The sequence below is a fragment of the Acomys russatus genome, chromosome 20 (assembly GCF_903995435.1).
Source record: "Acomys russatus chromosome 20, mAcoRus1.1, whole genome shotgun sequence".
NCBI classification, from domain to species: domain Eukaryota; kingdom Metazoa; phylum Chordata; class Mammalia; order Rodentia; family Muridae; genus Acomys; species Acomys russatus.
Window position 1 is genome coordinate 13,106,902 of NC_067156.1, and position 24,245 is coordinate 13,131,146.

Genomic DNA, 24,245 nt, shown 5'->3' on the forward strand with positions numbered 1-24,245 from the left:
TACTGGAGAATCACATGATGCCTAAAAATAAGCAGGGGCAGGGAGCAGGGCAGCTGGACCAGCATGGAAATGCTCTCAACTGGGCATGCTCCCTGCGCTCAGCCTCTGCCCATCCTGGGGGCTGCCTTTGTGCAGGCTGGTCAGCCAGGGGAAGGAGCCCTGGGGGAGGGGGGAGGGGGGTGGTCCTTGGGCACGACTTACTCTTCTGTGACAGCCACACTCTATGTGGTGAGGATGCCTGCCTTTCAGGGAGCCTCTGTGGTAGTTCTCCCAGGGCATAGTTGTTGATCGAGTTGTATAATGACCCTAGAGCAGTGACTGGGAGTGGCCGACGCCCAGCTCTGCCTCTGCCTGGATTCCCTCCGGCTCTCCCCTTGGAATCAATAGCAAATGGTTGTCCAGCTGAGAATATTTCCTTTCTGCTCAACACCCGTCTCCCCCGTTAACATTCACATTGCACAAAATATAGATTGTGTGAACAGTGGGCATCTGGTGGCTGCAGCAAATGGCATAGAACAAGATTCTTAAACTACAGCATCCAAACACTGTCCGAAAGAAACAAAATCTGTGCTGCGTGTACCCAGAGAAATGGCTGCATTGGCCTCCTTACTGGCCTTTCGTGGACCTGCCTTCATGGTCTGTTCTAAGAGCAGAGAGGTGACCTTTGACATCCAGCATTAGGACATGCTCCTCGGCCCAGGGTCCTGGATCCTGACAGAAGCCTGTGAGGAGCTGGGCATCTGCCCTCCAGGGTGTCTCTCCCTGTCTGCCCTGTGTGTTCTCAACCACAGCAACCTGATCTGGCCCCTGAGCTTGTGAGGCGGAACCCAACCCATATCAGGCCTCCACACAGTCTGTTCTCCCTGAGCTGGTTAGATGGCCACGTCCCTTGCTTCCATCACATCCTGATTTAAAACTTACCCTCTTGTTGAGGTCTTGAGGACCAGAGGATGACTCCTGCCTCTTCTGTATCCTTTGAAGGGATCCTGGATGCTGTAAATAGAAGAGCCATTAGCCTCTGTGAGGAGTGAAACTGTTAATACAAGGTGGCCCATCCCAACGTGTGCGCACGCACACACACACACACACACACACACACACACACACACACACACACACACCTCTTGGTTGATGGCTTTTGCTGCCTTGCTGGTACACCAGAGCTCCTGAGTTTACTCATCTCCGGTGGCCTGTGGGAACCCTGCGGATCTAAGAGGGGACTTGGAACTGGAGAAGACCAAGATCCTTTGTAAAGTCACTAAGCCACCTAGCTCAACCCTCCTCATACGAGCAACTGGGCCTCTTTATCCATCCTGCTCTACTTCCTGCCCCAGCAGGGATATTCTCATTGGCTCTGTTACTTACCAGCTTACTGTGTTACTGTTTAATGCTGTGCTCCCAAATGGAACGTAAACCCCACACAGACAGGCATCTTTTGTGTTTTGTTCACTATTTGACACAGGTATCTATTTAGCTTGCCAGCTAAATGGAAGGAGTTCAATTAATGTTTGTTGCATGAATGAATGAATGAGTGAATGGATAAATGGAGGTGAATGAATGAATGAATCAATCAATCAATAGGTGAATGAATGAATGAAGGTAGTTTAAGAACAGGCTTGCACTGCAGCACCCTGATTTTCACTGTAGTTACAGAACACATGGAGGAGGGGCATCCTATGCCTTGGGGCTCACTAGTGATGGGTGGAGGTTTCAGTAAAAATGAGTCTCCTCTTTCAGCCCTGCTGTTTTATTTTGCTAGTGTCTAGGATAGAAAGCCAGGACATTTGAATATCATTGACTGAGAAATGTCAGTATAACAAAGCAAGCAGTGTGAACTAGGCTGTGGGGTAAGACTTGCTCATGTTTCAAACAATGTGTAGTGGCACACACCTTTGGTCCCAGCCCTTGGGAGGAGGAAAGAGGTGGATCTATGAGTTCAAGGCTAGCTTGGTCTACAAAGTAAATTCCAAGACTTAGATTTATTTATTAGTATACAATTCTACCTGTGTGTGTGTGCCTGCCCACCAGAAGGGGGCACCAGATCTTATTATAGATGGTTGTGAGCCACCATGTGGTTGCTGGGAATTGAACTCAGGGCCCGTGGAAGAGCAGGCAGTGCTCTTAACCTCTGAGCCATCTCTCCAGCCAAAGAAACTTTGTCTTGAAACACAGAGAGAGAGGCAGGGGCGTGGGGGGTGGGGGGGTGGGGAACGCACTATGTTTTAAAGGGGTGTGTGTGTGTGTGTGTGTGTGTGTGTGTGTGTGTGTGTGTGTGTGTGTGTATTTGCATGAGTCTAAGTGCACCACATGTAAGTAGGTGCCATCAGGAACCAGAAGAGGACACTATTTTCCCTAGAACTGGATTACCAGTGATTATGGACCCCTGGATTGGGGGGCTGGGAGCCACGTCTTCTGCAAGAGCTGCAAGCACTCCTGCCCACTGTGCCAACTCTCTCAGTCCCCAAGTGTTCTGTTTCTCCCCAGTGCTCCTCTCTAGGAAGCAACTCTGTTCTTCTGTCTTGAATTAAAGCCAGTAAGGGGCAGCAAGGTACCCCACTCAGCAAGCAGCAGGTCCAGAGCTCTTTGGACACATGGGACCGGCAGGACTCTGCTAGGAAGTGCCACATCCTTCTGCCACGTCTAAGATGAGCTCAGGGATGCCGAGTGCCCTGCCAGGTCTTGGTTCCCACAGGATCGGTGTGGTTCAGGCTCCCTGCAGCCCCAAGCTGCTCCAAGAGGAGCCGCCCCTGTCGTCATCCGTCATCCACTGACACTGAGTTGTCAAGAGCAGCTGCCAGGCTTTGCCACGGGCTGGCTTGATAAGAACAGAAGGGCTCTGAGTTACTGCTTGCAAAATAAACAGCCAGCCTCTCAATGCCCCCATGAACCAGGGACCCCGGAACCCTCTTAAACTTCCCTTGGGATTGAACTGTGGCTACCACTGAGACCATGATTTTTTTCCCCTTGCAGAGTAAGATTAATAGCAGTTACAAAGTGAAGGGATCGTACCATTTTTGAAGCAGAAGACAGAGTTAAGTTTGTAGAAATCAGTGTTGTACAGGAGTGGCCTGTCTCCTTGCAGTCTGATGGCTCCGTGTCATGTTAATCAGCGGGCGGCCTTCCTGCACCCACGGGGCCTGTCTCCTCATCAGTCCAGCCCACCTGCTTTCCGCCAGTGTGGCCTTTTGTTCGACCTTAAAGAAAGTTCATTATCTCAGTTAAAAGACACAGTCTGTTTGCCAAGGTGAAAGGAGTAAGGAAGTGATGTCAGATTCATCCACGAATGATTAATCAATGCAATTGTGATGCGTTGTCTGCCCTCTGTGTTTCAGTTGTCCTATAGTTTTAATGATGAGGGTTTGTGGGGGTGGAGCAGGAGAGGAACAGCCCCTCGAAGTAAGGAGGAGCAGTTGTGTCAGGGGTGCGGTGTATGTGTCCACACACTTGTGTTTAACACTGATGTGGTCGCTGTCTCGAGTATTAATGCTGTGTAACTAGCTCCTCGCTGTTTATGATTTTGGCAAAAGGAGTACAGCAGATTATGGGAAGAGCTTCTAAAGGCTTAAGAGTCCTGGCTGGGAGAGCTGAGCCGACTACACTGCTTTCATTTGCCTCTCCCTTCTAAACCTATCCAACCTCCTCTCACCAAAATACAGCATTTTCCATGTGCATCAAGCACACTAGTAATTACAGACATTAGACACAGCGATGCTCTGACTCCACCCAGACACGGACTCAGACCACTCACCCCTTTTTACAACTGTGGTTAAAATATCTTAGAATCATATTCATGCCCCCAAACCTAAAAGCACTCATTAGGACGGGACTGCTCAAAGACAGGCATTGTGAGTCATGTCCATCTCCAGTGGGGACATTTTTGAGAATTACAGGGACTTGGGCATAGTTTATGTCCATTTCTCTGTGCTTCTGAAATCCCTTTTTATTTTGAAAGGGAAAATTAGGGGGAGGAGAAAAGCTTAAGGGCATAACAATTGCGTATAAAGCAGGGCTACTGCTAATTACGGTCTCAGGGCACTGTCAAATGCAGCTTGAGAGAACTTGAAGTGTTTGATAGCCGTAAGGGGGAAAAAAAAACTATCTGAATTGTAGCCAGAGTGACTGCACAGCCTTTGAAGGTTGTGACACCAGTGTTTTCCACATATGCACTCTCAAAGCAAGAGACCCTAGAAAGACACCACAGCAGAGGTACTGGCGGGACTGCAAGGAAGGCAGCCATTGAGGACCTCAGTCTCCAAAGCCAGGACTGGACACTGGACATGACCTCACTGGGTCACTTGAGATGACAAGAAAAGAAAGCATAGTTTACATAAATGTATTATACCAACACTAATTTCACAGATATTGATAGCTGCTGCACTCTCTTTATTGCACCCTTTGATGGTTGGCCCCAGTGAGGAGGAAAAAAAAAAAAGAAAAGAAAACTGGTCCCAGAAGCTAGATACACTTTCAAATGTGGTTGTTTGAAGGAAAAGAAAAAAAAAAAAAGACATGACTAATAAAGAAACAGAAACCAGCTGGGCGTGGTGGAGCACGCCTTTAATCCCAGCACTCAGGAGGCAGAGGCTAGTGGATCTCTGTGAGTTCGAGGCCAGCCTGGTTTAAGTGAGTCCAGGACAGCCAGGGCTACACAGAGAAACCCTGTCTTGAAAAACCAAAAACAAAACAAAACAAAACAAAAAAACCATTCTGAGCTGATGAGAGATGAGCAGAGCTTGGAGAGACCACCACTGTACGTACTCTGAAAAGGAAGAATGACGTCAGTGAATGTGAGGAAGCCGAAGGGTCGCTCTGGGGGTGTGAGTAACGTGAGGGTGTGTCTGTCCCTATCCGTGGCAGCACGTGATGTCTTAAAGCGCTCATTCTGCATCCTTTTGAAGAGGAGCTGTTGGCGTGATGCTCCGACTTGTGTGTGCGACGGTGCCAGGATGTGCTTATTCTTTATTTTTCCCCTTGCTTATTAATTAGGAGCAACATCCTTCTTTGTCACTGATTTCCTTCTGTCTGCTTCTCTCCAAACAACGTCATCAGAATCACAAAACCTCCCTCATTTGAAATAGCAAATGCAAAGTACTGTTGATCCACTACTAGGTTTTTCAAATGTGTGCTCTACTCTGTGTCCTCCCTGTGGGAGGGGGGTGTGGATGTGTAAATGAATGTGTGTGAGTGTGTGAAGGTCAGTGTGTGAGTGGGTGAGTATACATGAGTGAGTGAGTGTGTGTGTGTGTGTGTGTGTGTGGAGTGTGTGAGAACATGTCAGTGTGTGAGTGAGTGTGTGTGTGAGTGTGTGAAGGTCAGTGTGTGAGTGGGTGAGTATATATGAGTGTGTGTGTGTGTGTGTGTGTGTGAAGGAGTGTGTGAGAACATGCCAGTGTGTGAGTGAGTGTGTGTGTGAGTGTGTGAAGGTCAGTGTGTGAGTGGGTGAGTATATATGAGTGTGAGTGTGTGTGTGTGTCAAGGAGTGTGTGAGAACATGTCAGTGTGTGAGTGAGTGTGTGTATGTGTGTGCATATGTGTATGTGAGAGTCTGTGAGAAAGTGTATTGAGAAAGAGTGAGTGTGCATGAGTCTGTGTGAGAAAGTGTATTGAGAGAGAGAGATAGTGTGTGGGTGTGTGATGTGAGTGTGTGGGGGAGCAGCTGACAACCCCGAGTCTGATTCTCAAGCCTTCTTCTTTCTCATCTTGGGGACCCCTGAGGGATCCTCATGTTGGCCAGGATGAAAGTCCTGGTTCCTGGGTCCCAACTGACCTCTATGGGATCTAAGAAACCACTTTACGGCTGAGGCTGTGGGCTTGGAGAACCAAACGCGGAGAGTTCTGCCGAGCTCTGGCCACAGCAAGGGCGTGTTTCCACAAGGAAGACGTTTTTGCTGAGAGGCCGTGTGGCTGTAGCTACTCTGTCACCAGCTCTGACCTCACCTCTCCCGTGAGCCCTGTAAAGCCTGTCACTCCAGGGATTGGCTTGCCACGCCCCTTCTCCTCTTTATCTAAGGGTTCAGTTTGTTTCACATTGCATCTGATACTCCCCTGCAGTCACAATTAGTGGCAGCTCGCGTCGATGAGCTTCAGCAACCTTCTGCCTCTTCTGTGTTCTTTGTTTTTGTTTTGTTTTGTTTTGTTTTTTTAACTGATGTCAGAATGTGAGGCCATGGCTTCCTGATGACCTGAGCTTAGTCACTATCACTGGCCACATCTTTTGATGACCTACTTAGCAAGAACTGCCTGGAGACAGGAGTATGTGTGCACTCTCTCAGGCAGAGATGTGGACAGCCCAGCACCACCAGCTCCGAACCCATTCAGACATCAGCTGACTACGCTAGTCACCAGTGGATTGGCCAGATGCCACATGGAAGGAACGCCACGTCATAACTTTAAAAGAGGACCTGGAAAGGAAACATAGGAAGGACCCATCTGAGCCGGGAGTGGTGGCGCACGCCTTAAATCCCAGCACTCGGGAGGCAGAGGCAGGCAGATCTCTGTGAGTTCGAGGCCAGCCTGGTCTACAAAGTGAGTCTAGGACAAGTTAAGGCTACACAGAGAGACCCTGTCTCGAAAACCAAAAAAAAAAAAAGGAAGCACCCAGCTGGGAGGCTGTCACGCACATGGTTTCTTCATGTTGCCTTTTCCAGCCAGTGACGTTAACATTGGCACCAGTGCCTCAGAGTTCCCTGGGTGTCATTGCTGATTCACTGCCTCTACTTGGTGTTCAACTTTCGGCAGTGCTCAGAAGGCATCCAGGTCACTTGCCGAACCTCTCAGCAGCAAACAAAATAGACGCAGCTCCAGCATCCTGGAGTTACGTCCAGTACAAGAGGAGGCACTCGGGTGTCACCACTTGGTACAGCCTCTGAGGAGAGCGTTCACAGCACTGTGCCCTCCAGGGCATGCGATAGCACAAGCCGAGGCCTGAGGAGGGAAGTCCTGGTTCATCAAAGGAGACAGGTTGGCCAGAGGAGAGAGGAGGGTGCGTCACGCAGAGGAAATAAAGCCCCAGTTGGCAGACATGGCGTCCCAGAACACTGGCCCGTGCCCAAGAAGACCAAGAGGGTACCATGTCTGGGGAATCTTAGGTGACTGTCGGTCCTTTATCATCTTAGCGGCCCCTGTGCGTGGCTGTGGTGGACATTTAATGTGGGTTTTTAGGTAATAAGCACTGTTCTTTGTACTCTTCCCATGCGACTTCCTATCTATTAAAATGTCAGTCTTGTTAAAAACAAAAACAAAACCTAAAAGGGCTTGATTGTTGCACGAGTGATCTTCCCTGCCACTAGGCTGGTAGCTGTCCGAAGAAGGGCACCATGTTCCCTGCCAGCTCCTCCACAGTCTGTTCCCCTGCTGAAGAAGCTATGCAGGAGAACCGAAGAGTCAGGTTCTAGAAGAATCCTGTGTGGGCTTTTCCAGAGGAAGGTTCTTACAACAGTTTGCCCATCCCAAGCAAACCACAGCCCCCTGGTGAAACCACAGCCCCCTGGTAGCGTGTCGCTCTGTGCACAGGTGAGGCATCTGGGCCCCACTGACTGCCCTTTTCAGAATGCAGGCCGCTTTACGTCTTCCATATCTAATCATTCAGGTCTGTGGGCCCTTTCCCTGTGCCTTTATAGACGTTTCTCTCTCTCTCTCTCTCTCTCTCTCTCTCTCTCTCTCTCTCTCATCCGCTCTCTCTCTCTCTCTCTCTCTCTCTCTCTCTCTCTCTCACACACACACACACACACACACACACACACACACACACACACACACACACACACACACCACACCACCACCCCCAACCCGCTGTAACAAAGGGGCATGCTTCTTAAACGCCCTGACACTGTCAAGACTCCTCAGAGGTGGGGATGACTCAATGACTCCAGGCACCTGAAGACACAGCATATAAATGTTTACAGCCTTCCTGTTGGCCACATTGTAATTAGGGTATTGGTTGAAACATGCAGCTGCTGTTACTTGCCTGCCTTTATAATCCCTTGCCTCTGTCAGAAAGCCTGGAAACTGGCGTTGGAAACCACATAACCAAGTTTTAATTGCCTGTTTATCTATTTATCTAACATGGTTCCTTCACCAAATGTATTTAGCCTAACATTTTACAAGGCGCTGGGGTTGCTGACATGAGTAAGACATGCGCCGTGCCCTCTCAGACCTTATAGAAGGGGAGAGGATGTGGTGGGAGCTTTATTTAATTGGGTGGAGGGAACACACAGGACACACATGCAGACTGGGAAACCAGAACTCTTGCCTGTCTGGGACTGAGTTCAAAACAAAAGCAAAGGGGTGGGGGGGGGGGGGCACAGTTCTTCCTGGAAGCACAAGAATGTCTCTGTATAGACCTGGCTGCTCCTGTTTGGCTCAGGACGCCAGTCTCACATTTGTGCTGCGTGCTGGGCAATAAAGCCACCATGGGTTGAGTGCCAGGTTGGTTGAGGGCAAAGGCTTACAAGAAGTAGCCATGTGCCGTCGCTAGGAACCTGGTCAATGCCCAACTCTGAAGGTTTTTCTCCCTTTACATGTCATGTTTCCCATCTAATGCCTCGGCACCCATTAAGGAGCAATTTGGGGGTTTCCTCATTACCAAGGGGTCCACATGTCTGTTTCTTCTAGCATTTCCTTGGCATTCCCTAATGCTCTTCTCCCCCCTCTCACCATGAACTGATAGGCTTCAGTGCCCAAGGCATTTCACAGTTACAGCCACCATTCCTCATGCTGGGCAACCTGCCTGCCTCCTTGTGCCCCTTGCCTTGAGCATGTCTTTGCTCCCTGCCACAAGCTACCCTGGGCTCCCTTTCCAGTTCTGCACCCTAAGCTTCTCGAGATGCCCCTTTGTTGATGACGAGTGACACATAGAACCTGAGATTGGACCTCAGGGTGCTCATTATCATGAAGATGTCCCTTTCCAAAACACACACGGTAGTAATCTGGGATGCCTGAAGAACAGTTCCTACCATTTATTTTATTTATTTATTTTTATTGTTATTTTTTTGTGGTTTTTCGAGGCAGGGTCTCTCTGTGTTAGCCTTGGCTATCCTGAACTTGCTTTGTAGACCAGGCTGGCCTCGAACTCACAGCGATCCACCTGCCTCTGCCTCCCGAGTGCTGGGATTAAAGGCATGCGCCACCACGCCCAGCTTCCTACCATTTATTTTTACTCATTCATTATATATGTGATAAGTGTTTACTTGTTTGTGTGTATGGGCATGCAGCACAGGTAGAGGACACAGTACAACTTGGGATGTTGGTCATCGCCTTCACTCTTGCTTGCTTAAGACAAGCCTGTCTTTGCCTCCTGTCTCACATGGGAGCCAGATACATCTGGCTTCACTGAGGCTCTCAGGATTTGAACTCAGCTCCTCAGGCTTGGACAGTAAGCACTTGACTCACTGAGCCATGTCCCCCTGGTGGTGGGAGTGGTGGGGGAAGACTCAGATTCACTGAAGCTGTGGTCTCAGGCCTGGAGGGAAAGGGTTAATGTTCTTGCTGTTGCTGCTTTCCAAAGGTTGGGGCATTGCTGCCTAGGGTGCTGCATCTTGGCACTTTGCCTCTTTCTGACTGGATTTAGGAGGGGGTGGCACATGGCTTGTGGTTTTTAGGAAGCTCATTTCATACCACGCATTTGCAATATCTGAATATGTGCTGAATATCTGAAAATGTGCTGTAATGCCAGCCGTACTCATAATGTATTCTGCTTGCTTCTAGGCGCGGCTAAATCAAGTCCAGCATCTAAGCCGGGATCCACACCTTCGCGTCCCTCGTCTGCCAAAAGGGCTTCATCCAGTGGCTCAGCCTCCAGATCAGACAAAGATTTAGAAACGCAGGTCATACAGCTCAACGAGCAGGTAACTGATGGTCTCCACCCTCATCTCTGGGGACAATGATGCGTGTGAGGGGTGAGCAGGTAGCACCCGCAGGCCCGGGGTAAGGGACAGAAGGCGAGACAGAGCCAGTGAGAAGAGGAGCGCCTGCCCAGGCAGGGAAGCTCAGCAGCTGGTGAGCAACAGTTAGTCACAAAGCCTGACGCCAAACATGAGGATGTAGGAGAATGTTGCAGGCCACCCTCCCAGCCCCCTGTTCCTCGGTGCCCATCCTGAACTCCAGGCCTAGCCTGCCCACTCCTGGCCACTCTAAAGTGTTCGTGGCTGCACTACAGTTCAGCCGGGTCCCTCTCCATCCCTTGCTTCCTTTCAGCAGCTAGCAGTCGAACCTGTTTTATGTGGGGGACACTGTGCTTGATTCTGGCAGTGTCATGATAATGAGATGATAGCAGTGACACGGTCCCCACACTCAGAGCTGCTGGCAGTTGCACACAAGAGCCCAATGCAAAGATTTAACAAAACACCAGTCCTCTACAGTCACAGAAGTGGGGTGCCCGGGAGCCCCGAAAGGCGACAGCTGTGTTTTAAGTATAAATTTCCTTCTGACCTAACAGCACCTCATGATTATGGTAAACCGACTGACATTACCAACATGAAACCTTAAGTATAGGGATGAGATGTGTCTTTGTGGGAGAACATGGATCTGACAAGCATCTGGGTTTGGTCCAAAAGCATAGGTATGTTTTCTATCTTGTAATACCCAAGTTTGCGTACAATAACACAGCTTAAGAAAAATAAAACACTGGGCGGTGTGGAGTCCTCTGCAGAAGCCACCCGCTTCCTGCACCGGGGCCCTGTTACAGTGAAGGAACCTTTAACTACAGACTCTTAGGCTGTCCCCAGCTACTAGCTGGGTCTGCCCTAGTAATTACTCTTCAGCAGGAGTCTGAAAACTGTGCATTTTCAGTGAGGAATCCAGAACAGAGACAGACAGCTGCCTCACGAGGGTGCGACAGTTTGGCCACATGGGCACTTCAGGTAAAAATCCTAAGTCGTCTTTGGACTCTTACTTGGTAACTGGAATGTTCTGGTTATCTGCTGATCTTCTGTTGGGGGCCAGAAGGTTTTCAGTAAAGACTTCTGCTCAGATTCAAAAAGAGCAGTAACGTACCTCGGGCCAGCAGCTTAAGACTCCACACAAGCCTGAGTGGGCCTGGAGAAATCAAGCGTGAGTTCATCAGACTCAAGATTGGTGCCCTTCCCCGAAGCAGCTCAGATGTTTCTGAATCATTAGCAGCTTGTGCTCAGGGCTCCTGACATCGCTGTCGTCCTTCCTACCCCGACCCCCATTCTTCCCTTCTCAGCCACCCATCATAGTTTCCACCCAGGGACCCAAATTCTGACCACATGGAACCTTCCAGTCCCTCAGTTGTCCCCAGCCCCTTATGGCCTACACTAGTCAGCTGCTCCCTCTCCTTGGGGCTGGGCCTAAGCTCCATGGGCTCTCTCAAAGCTCATACAGAGAGTCTAGTTCCAAAGGCCTTGTCCATCCTTACTGCCACTCCCTGGAGGGCAGAGGGGGCAGGAGAGGGCACTAGTCTACCTGTTGTCCTTCTTGACGCACTTCTGAGAGAGGCTTTCTCGTTCCCCTTCCCGTTCCCAGCACCCTGACATCCAGGGAGACACCTACCTCCACTCTGTCCCTCAGAGGGCAGGTGAGACACAACCTAAACTAGGCAGATACATACAATCTTTCAATCTAACTTTCCCTGGCCACCTGAGTCTGGGGGCCTGCCTTGAAGCCTTCAGGAAGAAAGCCCTGAGGCTAGTGGGTGGCCCAAGTGTCCCAGTGTTGGAATTGAGAACACAGGGACACGGGACAGCCAAGTGACAATGCAGAGGCAGAACCACGAATTACGTTGGTAATAGAGAAGGTGACAACTGCCATAAACTTAGGGAATTTTCCTTTCCTTGGCCCCGTTCCTTTATTCAGGCAGTGTCCCTTGACACTCTACAGACATACACTGCACTGCACAACACCAGACGTGAAGGCAGAAAGAAGCATAAAGGAAGTGCTTAGGGACTGTTTCTGGACACTGGGTTAGCCAGCCGGAAGTGGATTGGAGTCACTGCTGCAGCAGGGCCTCTGTGGGGACCCGTAGTCTATGGCTACTCCTGGGAAGAGTTTGGAGAGTTGTGAAAGGAAACTTCCCCTGTGGGAACCTTTGACCTTTGACTTTGACATTTCTCAGCCTCCATCACCTGGCATTTGCTATGACCTGTGAGGAAGGAGGCTGCCATTTGTCTCTTAGTGGCACCACTCAAATGGAACTGAACTTTGCCAGACAATCTTTGATCATTGGAAGTAGCTGCTGCCAGGATTTTCTTTCTTTCTTTCTTTTTTTCCTTGTAGCAAAAACTGATTTTGAACTCATAGCAATTCTCCTGCTTCAGTCTCTTGAGTACCAGAATTACAGGTTTGCACCTCCGTGCCCGGCTGCTGGAGCCTTTATAGGATGCGGACAAGCCAGCACTCCTCTCTAATATGTCAGGAGAGCCAGTCTGGCTCATCTTCAGCGGAGTATCTCCACAAAAGCCTCAGTGTGCTCTGTAAGCCACTGTCCAGAGGCCAAACCCGGGTCCTGAAGCTTCACAGTGTCTGCTGTGATTACAATGTTAATACCACACTCCCATCTACCCTTCCCCCTCCCCCACCTTGTGTTTTCACACTTGGTTCCCAGCTGGCTGTGCTGTTAGGAGAGGGTGTGGAAACTAGAAGTTCAGGCGTAGCTGAAAGTGGGGTGCTGAATGTGGTAAGATAACTCAACCCCACTTCTGGTCTTGGTCGCTACTTCCTAGCCAGCACCATGGAACAGGCAGCTACTGCTGGCTCCTACGGGCTTCTGGCACCACAAACCATGCCCTCTGTTATGCTATCTGTGCCACGATGCCCTCTGACCCCCGAAACTGTAGGTCACAATAAACCCTCCCTTAAGTTGCATCTGTGGAAGGAGCTAATTCAGTGCCCCTGCTTGGTTTGGAGATGCTGCAGACTGAGTTCCTTCTGCCTGCTTCACTGCAGAGCACTGAATCCTATGGCTAAGCTCGGAGACAGGATCTAGGAGTTAGGCGAGTTTACTTCTACCTGAAGTACAAGCTGACCACTTTGTGTTTTTACAAATGTTTTCATTCTTAACAGGAATGAAAATTCAGGGCCCACATAGTAAACCCACTGACCTTGGCAAGTAGCTGCATGAGAGCATCCATGAGGTCAGCACTAAGGGCTCATCCCAGCGTAGATGTGTTTTTCAGATGCATAGTAAAAGAATGGCTGTGTGAACCAATTTGAATGTCAGTCATTTCGGGGATCATGGCCCAGAGGCACAAAGTATTTTTTAAAAGGAGGTTTGCACCCCAAAAGTAATTATTAAAAATTTGTGTACAGAATGTTTTGGGGTTTTGTTTGTTTGTTTGTTTGTCTGTTTGTTTAAATATACTGAAAAGCAAACTTCGCCTACAGAAAACCATGAGACCTCATTTATTCTCCCAACCTTTACTGTGCTAGGGCTTTTTCAGCCTTTTGTACCAACAACCTCTTTACACTCCAGAAATGTCATGGTCCTCAAGTTTATAGGACTATAAAAAGGTAAACAAAACAAATTAACTGATAGTAAATAATAAAGGATTATTATTTAAAAAATAGTTCTTTGGAGCCCGCATGGTGGTGCATACCCTTAATCTCAGGACTCAGAAGGCAGAGAGGCAGGTAGATCGCAGCGAGACTCTGTCTCAAAAACAAAAGCAAGCAGGTTTGCGTGCTCAAGTGCATGGTGCTTCTTTATTCTAAGGGCATCACCACACAGGCAAACTAATTTGCTACTTGCTTGATAAGGAGGCATAGCGGAAGTGCACACTGCGCCATCTTTGTGCACCAACATTCGCCCTCTCATCGGGCGCCGCTTGTTGCTCTGACTCAGCATTGGGGTTTTTAATACCAGTGATCTGAAGAAAGGGACATTTGAAAAAACACTCTCTCTCCTTCCCTCTCGGTAGATTATGAGGAGTGTTTTGAAAGTACCAGAAGCTGGATGTCTTGTGAACAACAGAATTTTATTTCTTACCATCGGAGGAGGCCCTGAGGTCTGTTACCAAGAGAGATCAGCAGATCAGGTGTTTAGCCAGGACCAGTTCCTCATGGTCGTCTCCTGCTGAGAAGATGGAAAGGATGCCTTAGGCTCCTTTCATACACAAATCTCATTCCCCTCCCAAAGGCCCTGCCCCCTGACACCATCACTTTGCAGGGTTCTAGCATAAGAATTGGGAGAGACAGAGAGGTCCTGGATCATAGCAACAAGATGTAGCCCAGCCCGTGTTCCCAAGAGAAGAAGGCGTGTCTAAGCCAGGTGCAGGTGCAGGCGAATGGAGAGCCCTGACTACCTCAAATATACTCGCTCAGCATGCTCCTGAGGCTGGCCTGCGGGCTGCTGCTTCCGTTCCCGCCTGTGTCCGGCTCAGCACGTGTTCTCCGTTGTTGTACACGCACAGAGCTGGGTACTGATTTCTCACTCTGCTTGGGGGTTTTCTCCTCCACCCCACTCTTCGGCAGGTACATTCTTTGAAACTGGCCCTAGAAGGTGTGGAAAAGGAGAGGGATTTCTACTTTGGGAAGTTGAGGGAGATTGAGCTGCTGTGCCAGGAACATGGGCAGGAAAACGATGACCTTGTGCAGCGACTAATGGAGGTGCTCTACGCGTCTGACGAACAGGTGGGTGTGCGAAGGCCTCCTTTCCTCCCCGCCCCCCGCCCCCCAGCTCCCAAGGTCTGAAAAAGACTCTCATTCAAAGTGCAGCATGTCCACACAGTTTAAATATTCCCCTGGAGTGTTGATGAGGTCACAACTTAGCTGGCAGCCTTGACGACCCTGAGACATAAGTATGCTATTGGCAAGATCTATTCTGCCATGCCTGTGAGGTGTGCATCCAGGGGTTAATCTTGGAGGAGTAAGGGAGAGGTGTGGACTGTAGCCAGACCCCCAAGAGGCTTAGAGCTTTGTGCAAATGGACAGCGAGAGTTGAATGAAAATCTGGGTTGGTTTTTTTGTTTGTTTGTTTTATTTTTTTGATAACGGTTAAATGAGAACTCAAGTCGCCCTGTCCCTGTGAGCTCCCCAGCTGTCTGTTTTTTATTACATAGCTGGTTGCCTTGGTTACTCACTGCTAGGATAGACCAGACTATGGGACAGACCTTTGTTGAAAATACTTCTTTGTAGGGAGGACCTGCCACTGAGCAAGTGTGCAGGGGAAGGCCCAGGGTGTGGCTTTGTGACGACAAAGAAAAGGTATGCTGGGGGGGTTGGAGGACAGGTGTCACTCCAGCACTTGGGAAGTAGATGCAGGGGTGTTAAGATGCATAGTGAGTCTACGCCTATGCTGGGCTACGAGAGACTGTGTTTGAGGGGTGGGGGGGGGGGGAGAGTCAGGCTTGGTGACACTGCCTTTAGTCCCAGAACCTGCAGCACTCAGAAGGCTGAGATGAGTGGATCTCTGTGAATGTGAGGCCAGCCTTGTCTACATAGCAAGTTCCGGGGCAGCCAGGGCTACATAGTGAGACCCTGTCTCAAAACAACAACAAAAGGAAAAGAGAGGAAAGGGGGAAGGAAGAGGAAGAAAAAAAGGGGAAGAAGAGAGGAATGATGGGAAAATAGGCACTGGGGGTGGGGAAATCACTAAGGACCAACAATTAACAGGCAGAGACACGGCTGAGTCGGTGCAGTCTGCATGCCAGGAGGGCAAAGCCTGGCCCCAAGACAGAAGTACTGGAGGGAATTCCCCCTCTTACAGAGCTGGGCTGGGGGAGCCAAAAGGCTAGGACAGGGCATCAAGCTTCTCCTTACCCTAGGTCAGAGCCAGGGAAGCATTTGGCTGACCTGTGAGTGCTCTGAGGAAGCTGTGGGGAAGTCACACGGGTTAGCATTTCCTCAGAGCATAGTGAGCCACCAGAAAGTTTATTTTGTCTTATTCCAGTAAAGCAGATGCTTACTCCACAAATGGCTTAAAATCCTAGCATCGACACTCCCATCGGCTACAGGGAACAGTGCCCTCCATTGCTTTCATTTCTCTGAAAATGTTGTTTGTAATGTCTTTCTTGGTTACTGCTAGCTCAAAGTGTGCATTTTGAAACCTTGGGACGCTGCCTGGATAAGTCCCCTGGGCCACGATGATGTCACAGAATGTGACTCTCAGTATGGAGCCTGGCCTGGAGCATGCCTGTGACCATTGTGAATGTATGTAATGTGGATTGGCAGGCACACCCAGTTACAGTGGCTGCCTCTGCAACTTTCTTGAGATGACATCAGATGGACACTTCAGAGGTTGAGTGTATGGGGCTGTCATCCGTGCTGGTGGGTGATAGCAGGGACAAGGCCAACTTGCGTGCTTGGATTTTCCCATCAGTGCCCTCATGACAGGAAGTAAGCCTTAGTCAAAGCCAGAACAGGTCCCAAGAGGGAGACCTAGTGCTGGAGAATGGCCGCCCAGGTGAATTATACGCCACCCCTGGATTCCTGAGGCCGGACAGGTGAGCCTGAGGCAAGAACTTAAGTATCCTCCAGGGTGTGACTTGCAGAGGACCTCCCTGGATGCCTACACTCAGTTTCATTCTGCCATTCCAGTCCCTCCAACACCCAGTGCCACCCACTAGTACCACAAAGCAATTCTTGTACTGTGAATGTGGCTACAGAGCTGATGGCCCAGGAGCACTCATGCATGAAGCTCCATCAGTGAGTCAGGCCAAACGGTCTCAGATACCTGGAGTCTGAGACTGGCGCCTGGGCCTTTGTCTGCCCCTGTAGAGTATTATCAATCCCTTTAATTCTCTTGAGAATCTTACCAAGTAAACATATTGGCCTGTTTTACAGATACAGGGAAACTGAGACAAAGAGAGCTTCAGTACTTTGTAAGCAACTGGGGTCTGAATCCTAGACCCATGCGTGCGCTCGCTCTCTCTCTCTCTCTCTCTCTCTCTCTCTCTCTCTCTCTCTCTCTCTCTCTCTCTCTCTCTCTCTCTCTCTCTCTGTCTCTCTCTCTCTCTCTCTCTCTCTCTCTGTCTCTCTCTCTGTCTCTCTCTGTCTCTGTCTCTCTCCCTCCCTCCCTCCCTCCCTTCCTTCTATGTTTTGACCCGGCCTGCCAAGGTTCGACTAATGCTCGGGAGGAGAATTCTCCTGTATAGGGACAGAATACAAAGCACAAAGAAATGGGGCAAGTCTGGATTCTGATCAAACCCCATTTATTGAAAAGTTTCACAGTTTTTATAGGCACAGAGGCATGGGTATTTGCATAAGCAAGGGTTGCTATGGATACCTAACTCTGGAATGCTCCAGCAGGTGTCTACCTTTACAGCTGCTATAATTGCAGAAGAGAGAGAAATTCCAGAGAGAAAGGGAAGTTGTGAAAGATCTGGTTAGTCAGGAAAAAGTTCCCGGAACTGCTGCTTGCAGGCAGCTGGCCTTTAATCAGATCTTACCAGTAGTCTTACTGGAAAAGCTAGCTTATAGCCAGAAAGGAGTAGCTCGGGGGTCTTAGAATGACCATCCCCCACAATAAACCACAACAGGTGTCTAACTGCCGAACCATGACAGGGTCAGCTGGTTTCTGGTAAACGACAGACTGCTGGAGAAATAGGAACCTAGGCTCTGACAAGATGGCTGAACATTGGCTATATAGCCCATCCCCTACAATGTTTTAGGGGTTTTGGGGGTGGGGCTTGCTTTCTTGCATGGTGTTTGGTACTGGGGATTAAGCTCAGTCTTGTGAGTGCCAGCCGCATGCTCTACCACTGAGCAGCACCGTAGCCCTTGGATTACCATCAAGTGAAGAGAAATGTGTTGAGGAAGAGAGACTAAGACCTGGGGATACCCATGTAACCGTCCCACGGCCGGAAGAGAGGTGGAGGAAGCAAGCATTAGCCAGAAGGGAAATAGATGTCAGCCCTGTATGTTGCTGTAGCGATGTCTTCACAGGCCGACCCTGGCTTCGAGTTTCCAGGTCAGGATACGTTACATTGCAGCTCTGTGTCTGGAAAAATCTCCATGAGACATCAGGCTGCAATGAGATTCCCGTGCGGGAATAAGGCATTTTGATCCACAGTATACCAGGAGTCCTTGCTTAGAGAGTGACAAGACCTAAGACTAAGATTTCTAGACCTCGTTTCTACAGTAAGAAAAGGAAGATGCGTGTGGAGACGCCATGCTGGATGGGTGTATACCATGCTGGCACACACTTGTATGTGGCCCACGCACATGCACCTGCACGCGTGCGCATACACCCACACACACACCACAGCTCTGCGCAGCAGCTCTGAAGCAGCTGGCCCACACTCTGTTTTGCTTCCCTGTTGGAGACTCAAAGGAGTCATCTGTCTTCCTCTCTGAGGAGCGTGGGTCCTGCTGCTGGGGCAGCCTCCCCAAAGCACAGCATCAGTTGGGCGGTGTAAGAAAGTGGCTCCCAAGCCGGGCGTGGTGGCGCACGCCTTTAATCCCAGCACTCGGGAGGCAGAGGCAGGCGGATCACTGTGAGTTCGAGGCCAGCCTGGTCTACAAAGTGAGTCCAGGATGGCCAAGGCTACACAGAGAAACCCTGTCTCGAAAAACCAAAAAAAAAAAAAAAAAAAAGAAAGTGGCTCCCCACCCCGAGGGGCATCCCTTTGCAAACACGTGCTCAGTGGCTTCCGTGTCACTGTACACTCCCACCCACAGCCCTCAGATCCGCCTTTTGTCCCACTGGGTTTCCCCTGACGCTGTGTCCTGTTTCCAGGCCATGCCCACACCTGGGTGGTGGGTGGGCCTGTGCTCCTGCGTGGGTCTGACAAGTGTGGATTCCAGGGAGGAGCGTCTGTATTTTGTGTGAGGCTCTCAGCATGAGGACGTGGAACCCCCGGAGATGGTGGAGGTATCTATCTGGCTGTGGTCTGGCTTTCCTGCCTAGGGAAGATGGGCTGGGTTGTCAAGTGTGCTCTTCGGCTACACTGTATGAACGTGGCTTGACTTCCCAGGAGGGGTATTTCCTGGGGGATCTCTTCCCCTACGTGATCTGACATTTTCTTTTGCTGGGGATTGGTCTGACTCGTAGAGTCAAGCCATCCCAGCACATGATGTTTAGAAGATGTAAAACACCAGCTTGGAGCAGTTGTAGTTTGCAGGTTGTTCAGTTTTGACATGTAGAAGCCTAGTGGAAGTTTCCAGAACAGATTGCCGGCCAGGTGTACGGTGCCTCTTGATCGTTGTCATCGAGTTTTCCCTTCATGTGTAACTTGGGCCACAGGTGTCTTGGCTTCATTGCTGGCCACCTGCACCTGTGGACCGTGTCGGCCAAGGTGCACTAGCCAATCAACAGTCGCTCACCTCCTGAGGTACCAGCTGTTACGGAAGCCACCATTAAAGTGAACGAGCTGAAGACTTCCTCTCACCTCAGCGCTTTTGGAGACATTTCTGTGGCATTTGTGCACAGCTCAGGAGAACCTCACAGACCGAAGGAGATTCACAGCCAGGGACTCGCTGACTGGAAAACATGGCAGATTATGATAAATGTGATAACAAAGGCGTAGATAATTGTGCGGGGGACGGGGGAGGCACACGTAGCCCGGAGAACCCAGCAGATGTCGCTGTAAAGATGGTGTTTGTGTTGGAGGTTGAACTGTAACTAGGGACATCAGCAGTCACAAGGCAAAGATAGGAAAGAAAAAGCAGCTAACTAGCTGGCACCAAATGGGGGATGAGGCTATATGTCTCCCATTTAAGGAACAGGAACGTCAGCGTCTGGTGACTTTCAGCCTCATTTTCCATCCACCATGGCCAAGATCCTTCTTTGACCCTGCCTCCCAGCCTGCCTCTCTTTCTGATGGGAATAGTAAAAGTAAAGGCTAGTAACACCACTCACTGAGCTAAGCATTTAGAGAAGTGCTATGGGTTGCCATGGAAATGATAATAGCCATCTGGTGATGCACGAGCAATGTATCAGTCCCGCGTTCAGCATAGGCTTTGCCTAGCCACCCCTGCGGTGACATTGTGAGGGTCCCAAGTCAACTTGTACCCAAGTATTAGCCAAGTAGCTAAATGGATACGTTCGCTGTTTATATCAGTATTGCCCAGTAAGTAAGATTGTCCTGGAGATTGGCAGTCCCTGTGGGTGTGTGGCATCGCCAGCTGGCACTTGAGCCTTCTCCAGCTGGAGACCAGAGAGCTACCTCCTTGTTCAGCCTGGCCCTGAGGAGAGGGGCCTTAACTAGTGGCGAGAAACCAGGACCTGCAGCTTGTTGCTGGCTCGGTGCTTACTGGAACCTGGTCCTCCCACCTTCAGGCCTGGGCTAACTCTCATCCCATAGTTGACTCCCAGGGGTGGTGAGATTCCCCGTTAAAAATGCAAAGCACGGGCTGGAGAGATGGCTCAGAGGTTAAGAACACTGGCTGCTCTTCCAAAGGTCCTGAGTTCAATTCCCAGCAACCACATGGCGGCTCACAACCATCTATAATGAGATCCTGTACCCTCTTCTGGTGTGCAGGCATACATACAACCAGAATACTGTATAAATAATAAATAAATAAATCTTTAAAAAAAAATACAAAGCACACCTCACACATCTAAGGCCGCACAAAAGAATAGTCATGTTAGGAAAGTATGCTTCAAGCACCTGAGGGCTGAGGATACAACATGAAAGTCAGCATGGCAGGCTGAGGACTTAGGATGAGTAAGTCTACACCCCTGGCTTGGTGGGGGCTGGAGCCTGGCAGCAAAGGAAGCTGGGTAGTTACCCTGTAGAATACACAACAGAAGGCGGAAATGAATGATGGAAGCTTAGTCAGGGGAGCCATTAGTATAGAAATAAGGGTAAGGAAAGAGGTTTCCAGGAGTATGTTTTCATGTGAGGAATGGATGCTAAACCCTCCTACACTCCCCTGGCACAGAGAACTGCTTTGACCCAGGCCAGCATCTGCTTTCTGATCTGTGACTACCCACACTGACAGTTCCCCCTGGCCGTGCTACTGTTGGCCCAGGCCCTAACCCCTTAAACTGAGAGGCCTACTACCACATATGGCAAGTAGTGAGCAAAGTGGCTGGCAGAGGCTGCTGTCCAAAGTGCTGCCAAAGCAAAGCCCTGGGGGCTGGGAGTCAACCACAAGGATCAGAAAAAAGAGAAGAGAGCATAGGATGTTCGCTTTGACCTTCCAAAGATGGGACAAGTCTAGGAGGTGACAACAGTGCTGTCATAGGCATAAGTGGGGCTCACATTTACCAAATTCTGGGGGCCACTGACCCGGAGCCAGGAAAGGGCAAGTGTCAGAAGCAGTCTCTGGCTTTTGGTGTGATATCACTTCGCACTTTTGGCTGCTGCAGAGAGGGAAATGTTGTAGTAATCGTTTGTACCTCTGAAATAGACCCCGCTGGGGATCTCCGGCTAAGAAATTACAGTCACAGCTCACATTCACCAGACTGACTAAGAACAGCGCGCAGCTAGGCCTGTTACCAGTTTTACCCGTAGTTAGATGCAGCGCATGCACTGTTGAAGCCATCCGTGGGTGTTCTCACTGCTCCCATTATACAGGTGAGAAAACTGAGCTCAGCAGTTACACCGTAAGCTCCGAGCCTCACAGGTCACACATTGCTGGGCTGGGCTCTGCGAATGCCACAGTCAGTGCACATATCTCAGTGTTATATGGTCTTTGGGAAAATGCCATTTGTCCTTGGCTGGTAGTCTGTCTTGGCCATCCATTCTGGGCTCTCATTTCCCCCTCTTGACCTGGCTTCTGATGAATGCTGGAGTGAGTGAGATATGATCCAACTGAACTAGGGTACCCAGTTCAGGAACCTATGACTCCAGTCAAAAGGGCTCCAGGCAGACAGGACTCCAAGTGAGTTGTGTTTGGAGAGTTGAGGGAGGTGACTTCGGTTTGGTTTGGTTTTGATTTTTTGCAGCAAGGGGAGAAAACCTCATGAATGCTCAGCAGGCACTCTACCTCATACCTCTGGCCCCAAGTGAGCTCCCTAGAAGGGAGAGGGAAGATGTGGGGAGATGGTGAAGTCCTGAGTTGGATCTTGGCAGGCTTGCCCCAGGCTACGAGAAATAAGGCCAGGTAGGAAGAGGGTGGGCCTTGCAGCCCTGGAGTCAATGTGTCACACGTCTGGATGTGCCAGCATGATGCCAGACTGCATCTGTAAGTCCCGTGCCATTCCTGAGTGGCAGTCAGCAACTGTCGGTTTCCCTCACCCTTTCTGCTTCAGTGACAAAGCTAACTATTTCTTTGTGACATCAAAAAAGAAAGGATTGGGGCAAGAGAGATGGCTCAGCAGTCAAGAGCAGCGTCTGCTCTTCCAGAGGTCCTGAGTTCAATTCCCAGCAACCACGTGGTGGCTCACAGCCATCTATACCGGGATCTGATGCCCTCTTCTGGAATGCAGGTGTATATGCACATTGAGTGAGCACTTATATAAATAAATCTTTTTAAAAATAAATAAAAGATATGCAGCTGAAGCTGAGACAAGGCCTGTGATCCACTTCACTAAGCAGGATATGGAGCCAAATGAAGGAATCCAGACCCTATCTGCTTCCCAGTAAGTGAAGAGAGGGTAAGCAGATAGGGCCTCACACACCCTAAATGTGTAGCAAGCTCCCGGAGCCAGAGCTTCTGAGTACCGTGCTAAGAAATGTGCCTGAAAAAATGTCCCGTTACCCTTTTCTTTGTCCTCAGAAACTAACAGGCTGCTTCCCCAGTGTCTTAAGTCTACCTCATATTGGCATTAGATAACAGAAAGGACACTACTACTACCAGGCATGAAGAACCTGGCAGCCGGAAGAGGAAGTATGTCAGAAGCAATGCATCATGGGCCGTTAGGGAGGGACAAACGTCTTACACATCTGCAGAGGCCTAGGGTCTTATTGGAGGCTTCTTAGGGCTTATAAGGCTGTGGAGTAGCTGTGTCTGGCACATGGACTCTTACTGAGGGTAGGAAAAGTCTTCAGTGTGTCCTGTGAAGATTTCCTGGGAAAACCGTTGTAAGAAGCAGTGAGTCCTTAGCACCTCGCCCTTGTGCTTTGCAGCATGGCCCCTCTTGGATGGCACAGGGATGTGAAGGTGTCCCTGCATCTGGTATTGACACTGGGAAGCTGGGGAACATTTGCCCTTTGAGTTGTGCCTGAGCCTGGCATTTAGGTGATTCCCAGTGGCTGGGCCTGACACCCCACAGGGCCTGAAAGCAAATCGGTTTAGCTAAAGCTTCTCACCTACCCCCACAGGAGGGCCAAACAGAGGAGCCAGAGGCAGAGGAGCAAGCCCACGAGCAGCAGCCCCAGCAGCAGGACGAGTACTGAACCGTCGCAGCCGCTCTTGACACTTCCATCGTGTGTGGGGACTTTTCTTCCAGAGAATTGGAACGTGTGTGGCCTGGAGCTCAGTAGAAACCAGCTGTTCCCAACCTGTTACCATCAACAGTGCTATTGCATCCGCCAGCCATTGCACTTGGTTCCCATTTCCTTCGCCAAGATGCATTAGCAGATGGCCATTCCGGTCACCTACCTGCCAGATCCTAGGGTCACATACCTTTAACTTCACCACCTGGCTGCTTGAGATTGGTTCTCCCCTTCCCTCATCTCTTTCCAGAACAGCTCTTTCCCACCCCATCGCCACCACCATCACCACCACCACTACCACCCCTTTTTATCCTGATGTGAAACAACGGTAATTTGATATATGGTATTTATATTGGCGGTTTTTTTTTTCAACCCAGTGTCACTAGATGTCACATGCATTTGTGGTGCTTTGATGTTTGCGAGTCTAACTTCCTATCATAAATCTGGTCAGATAACTAATTGGAACAAAGGGAAACAGAAACTTGATATGAAAGCCATATGACAGTAGCTTGTGTCGTGGGGAAAACAGTTTCTCCCTCTACTCACAACACTAAAGGGAAAAAACAATGAATTCAAAACTAGGACTGCAGGGCCCAGCAGTGTTGACAGAGCAGCCTGTTCGACCACCACACAGTTGTTAGTTTTCAGTCACTCACGGACAACACCATCTCAGCTCTGCCCTTGCTCTGTGTGCGCAGCTTTGCCCTCCCTCCCTGTGCCCAGGCTCCCATGTTATTTTCTTTCTCAGGGTCCTCTTTGGTGGGGGTCCAGTCCCCCGCAAGATGTTGTCATTGGCAATCTGCCGTTGCAAAGGTGGGGGGGGGGGTGGTCTCGGAAGGCACGAGGCTCCCTGCCTCATCCCTCTTCCTCCAAGTCTTAAGATACACGCTAGGGGATCCAAACTGAAGCGTAACTTGAGGGTGCAATACCGCACACGCCAGCCTTCTGCACCGTGTTGGTGCTGGCTGCAAGGTTGGACGTGATTGATTGATTGATTGATTGATTGATTGATTGATAGCATGATTT

The 24,245-nt window shown here is 49.9% G+C and overlaps 1 protein-coding gene across 4 annotated transcripts in view; it reads left to right on the forward strand.

Moving 5' to 3' along the window:
* Mapre2 (microtubule associated protein RP/EB family member 2) overlaps positions 1 to 23,843 on the forward strand; it is a 144,346-nt gene extending 120,503 nt beyond the window's left edge. For all 4 annotated transcript variants that reach the window (XM_051163777.1, XM_051163778.1, XM_051163776.1 and 1 more), the window contains 3 exons: positions 9,706 to 9,845; positions 14,428 to 14,586; positions 23,106 to 23,843. In XM_051163777.1, coding sequence (XP_051019734.1) covers positions 9,706 to 9,845; positions 14,428 to 14,586; positions 23,106 to 23,180 — 374 coding nt within the window. In that variant the 3' untranslated portion in view covers positions 23,181 to 23,843. The remainder of the gene's footprint in view (positions 1 to 9,705; positions 9,846 to 14,427; positions 14,587 to 23,105) is intronic.
* Positions 23,844 to 24,245: the final 402 nt, after the last annotated feature.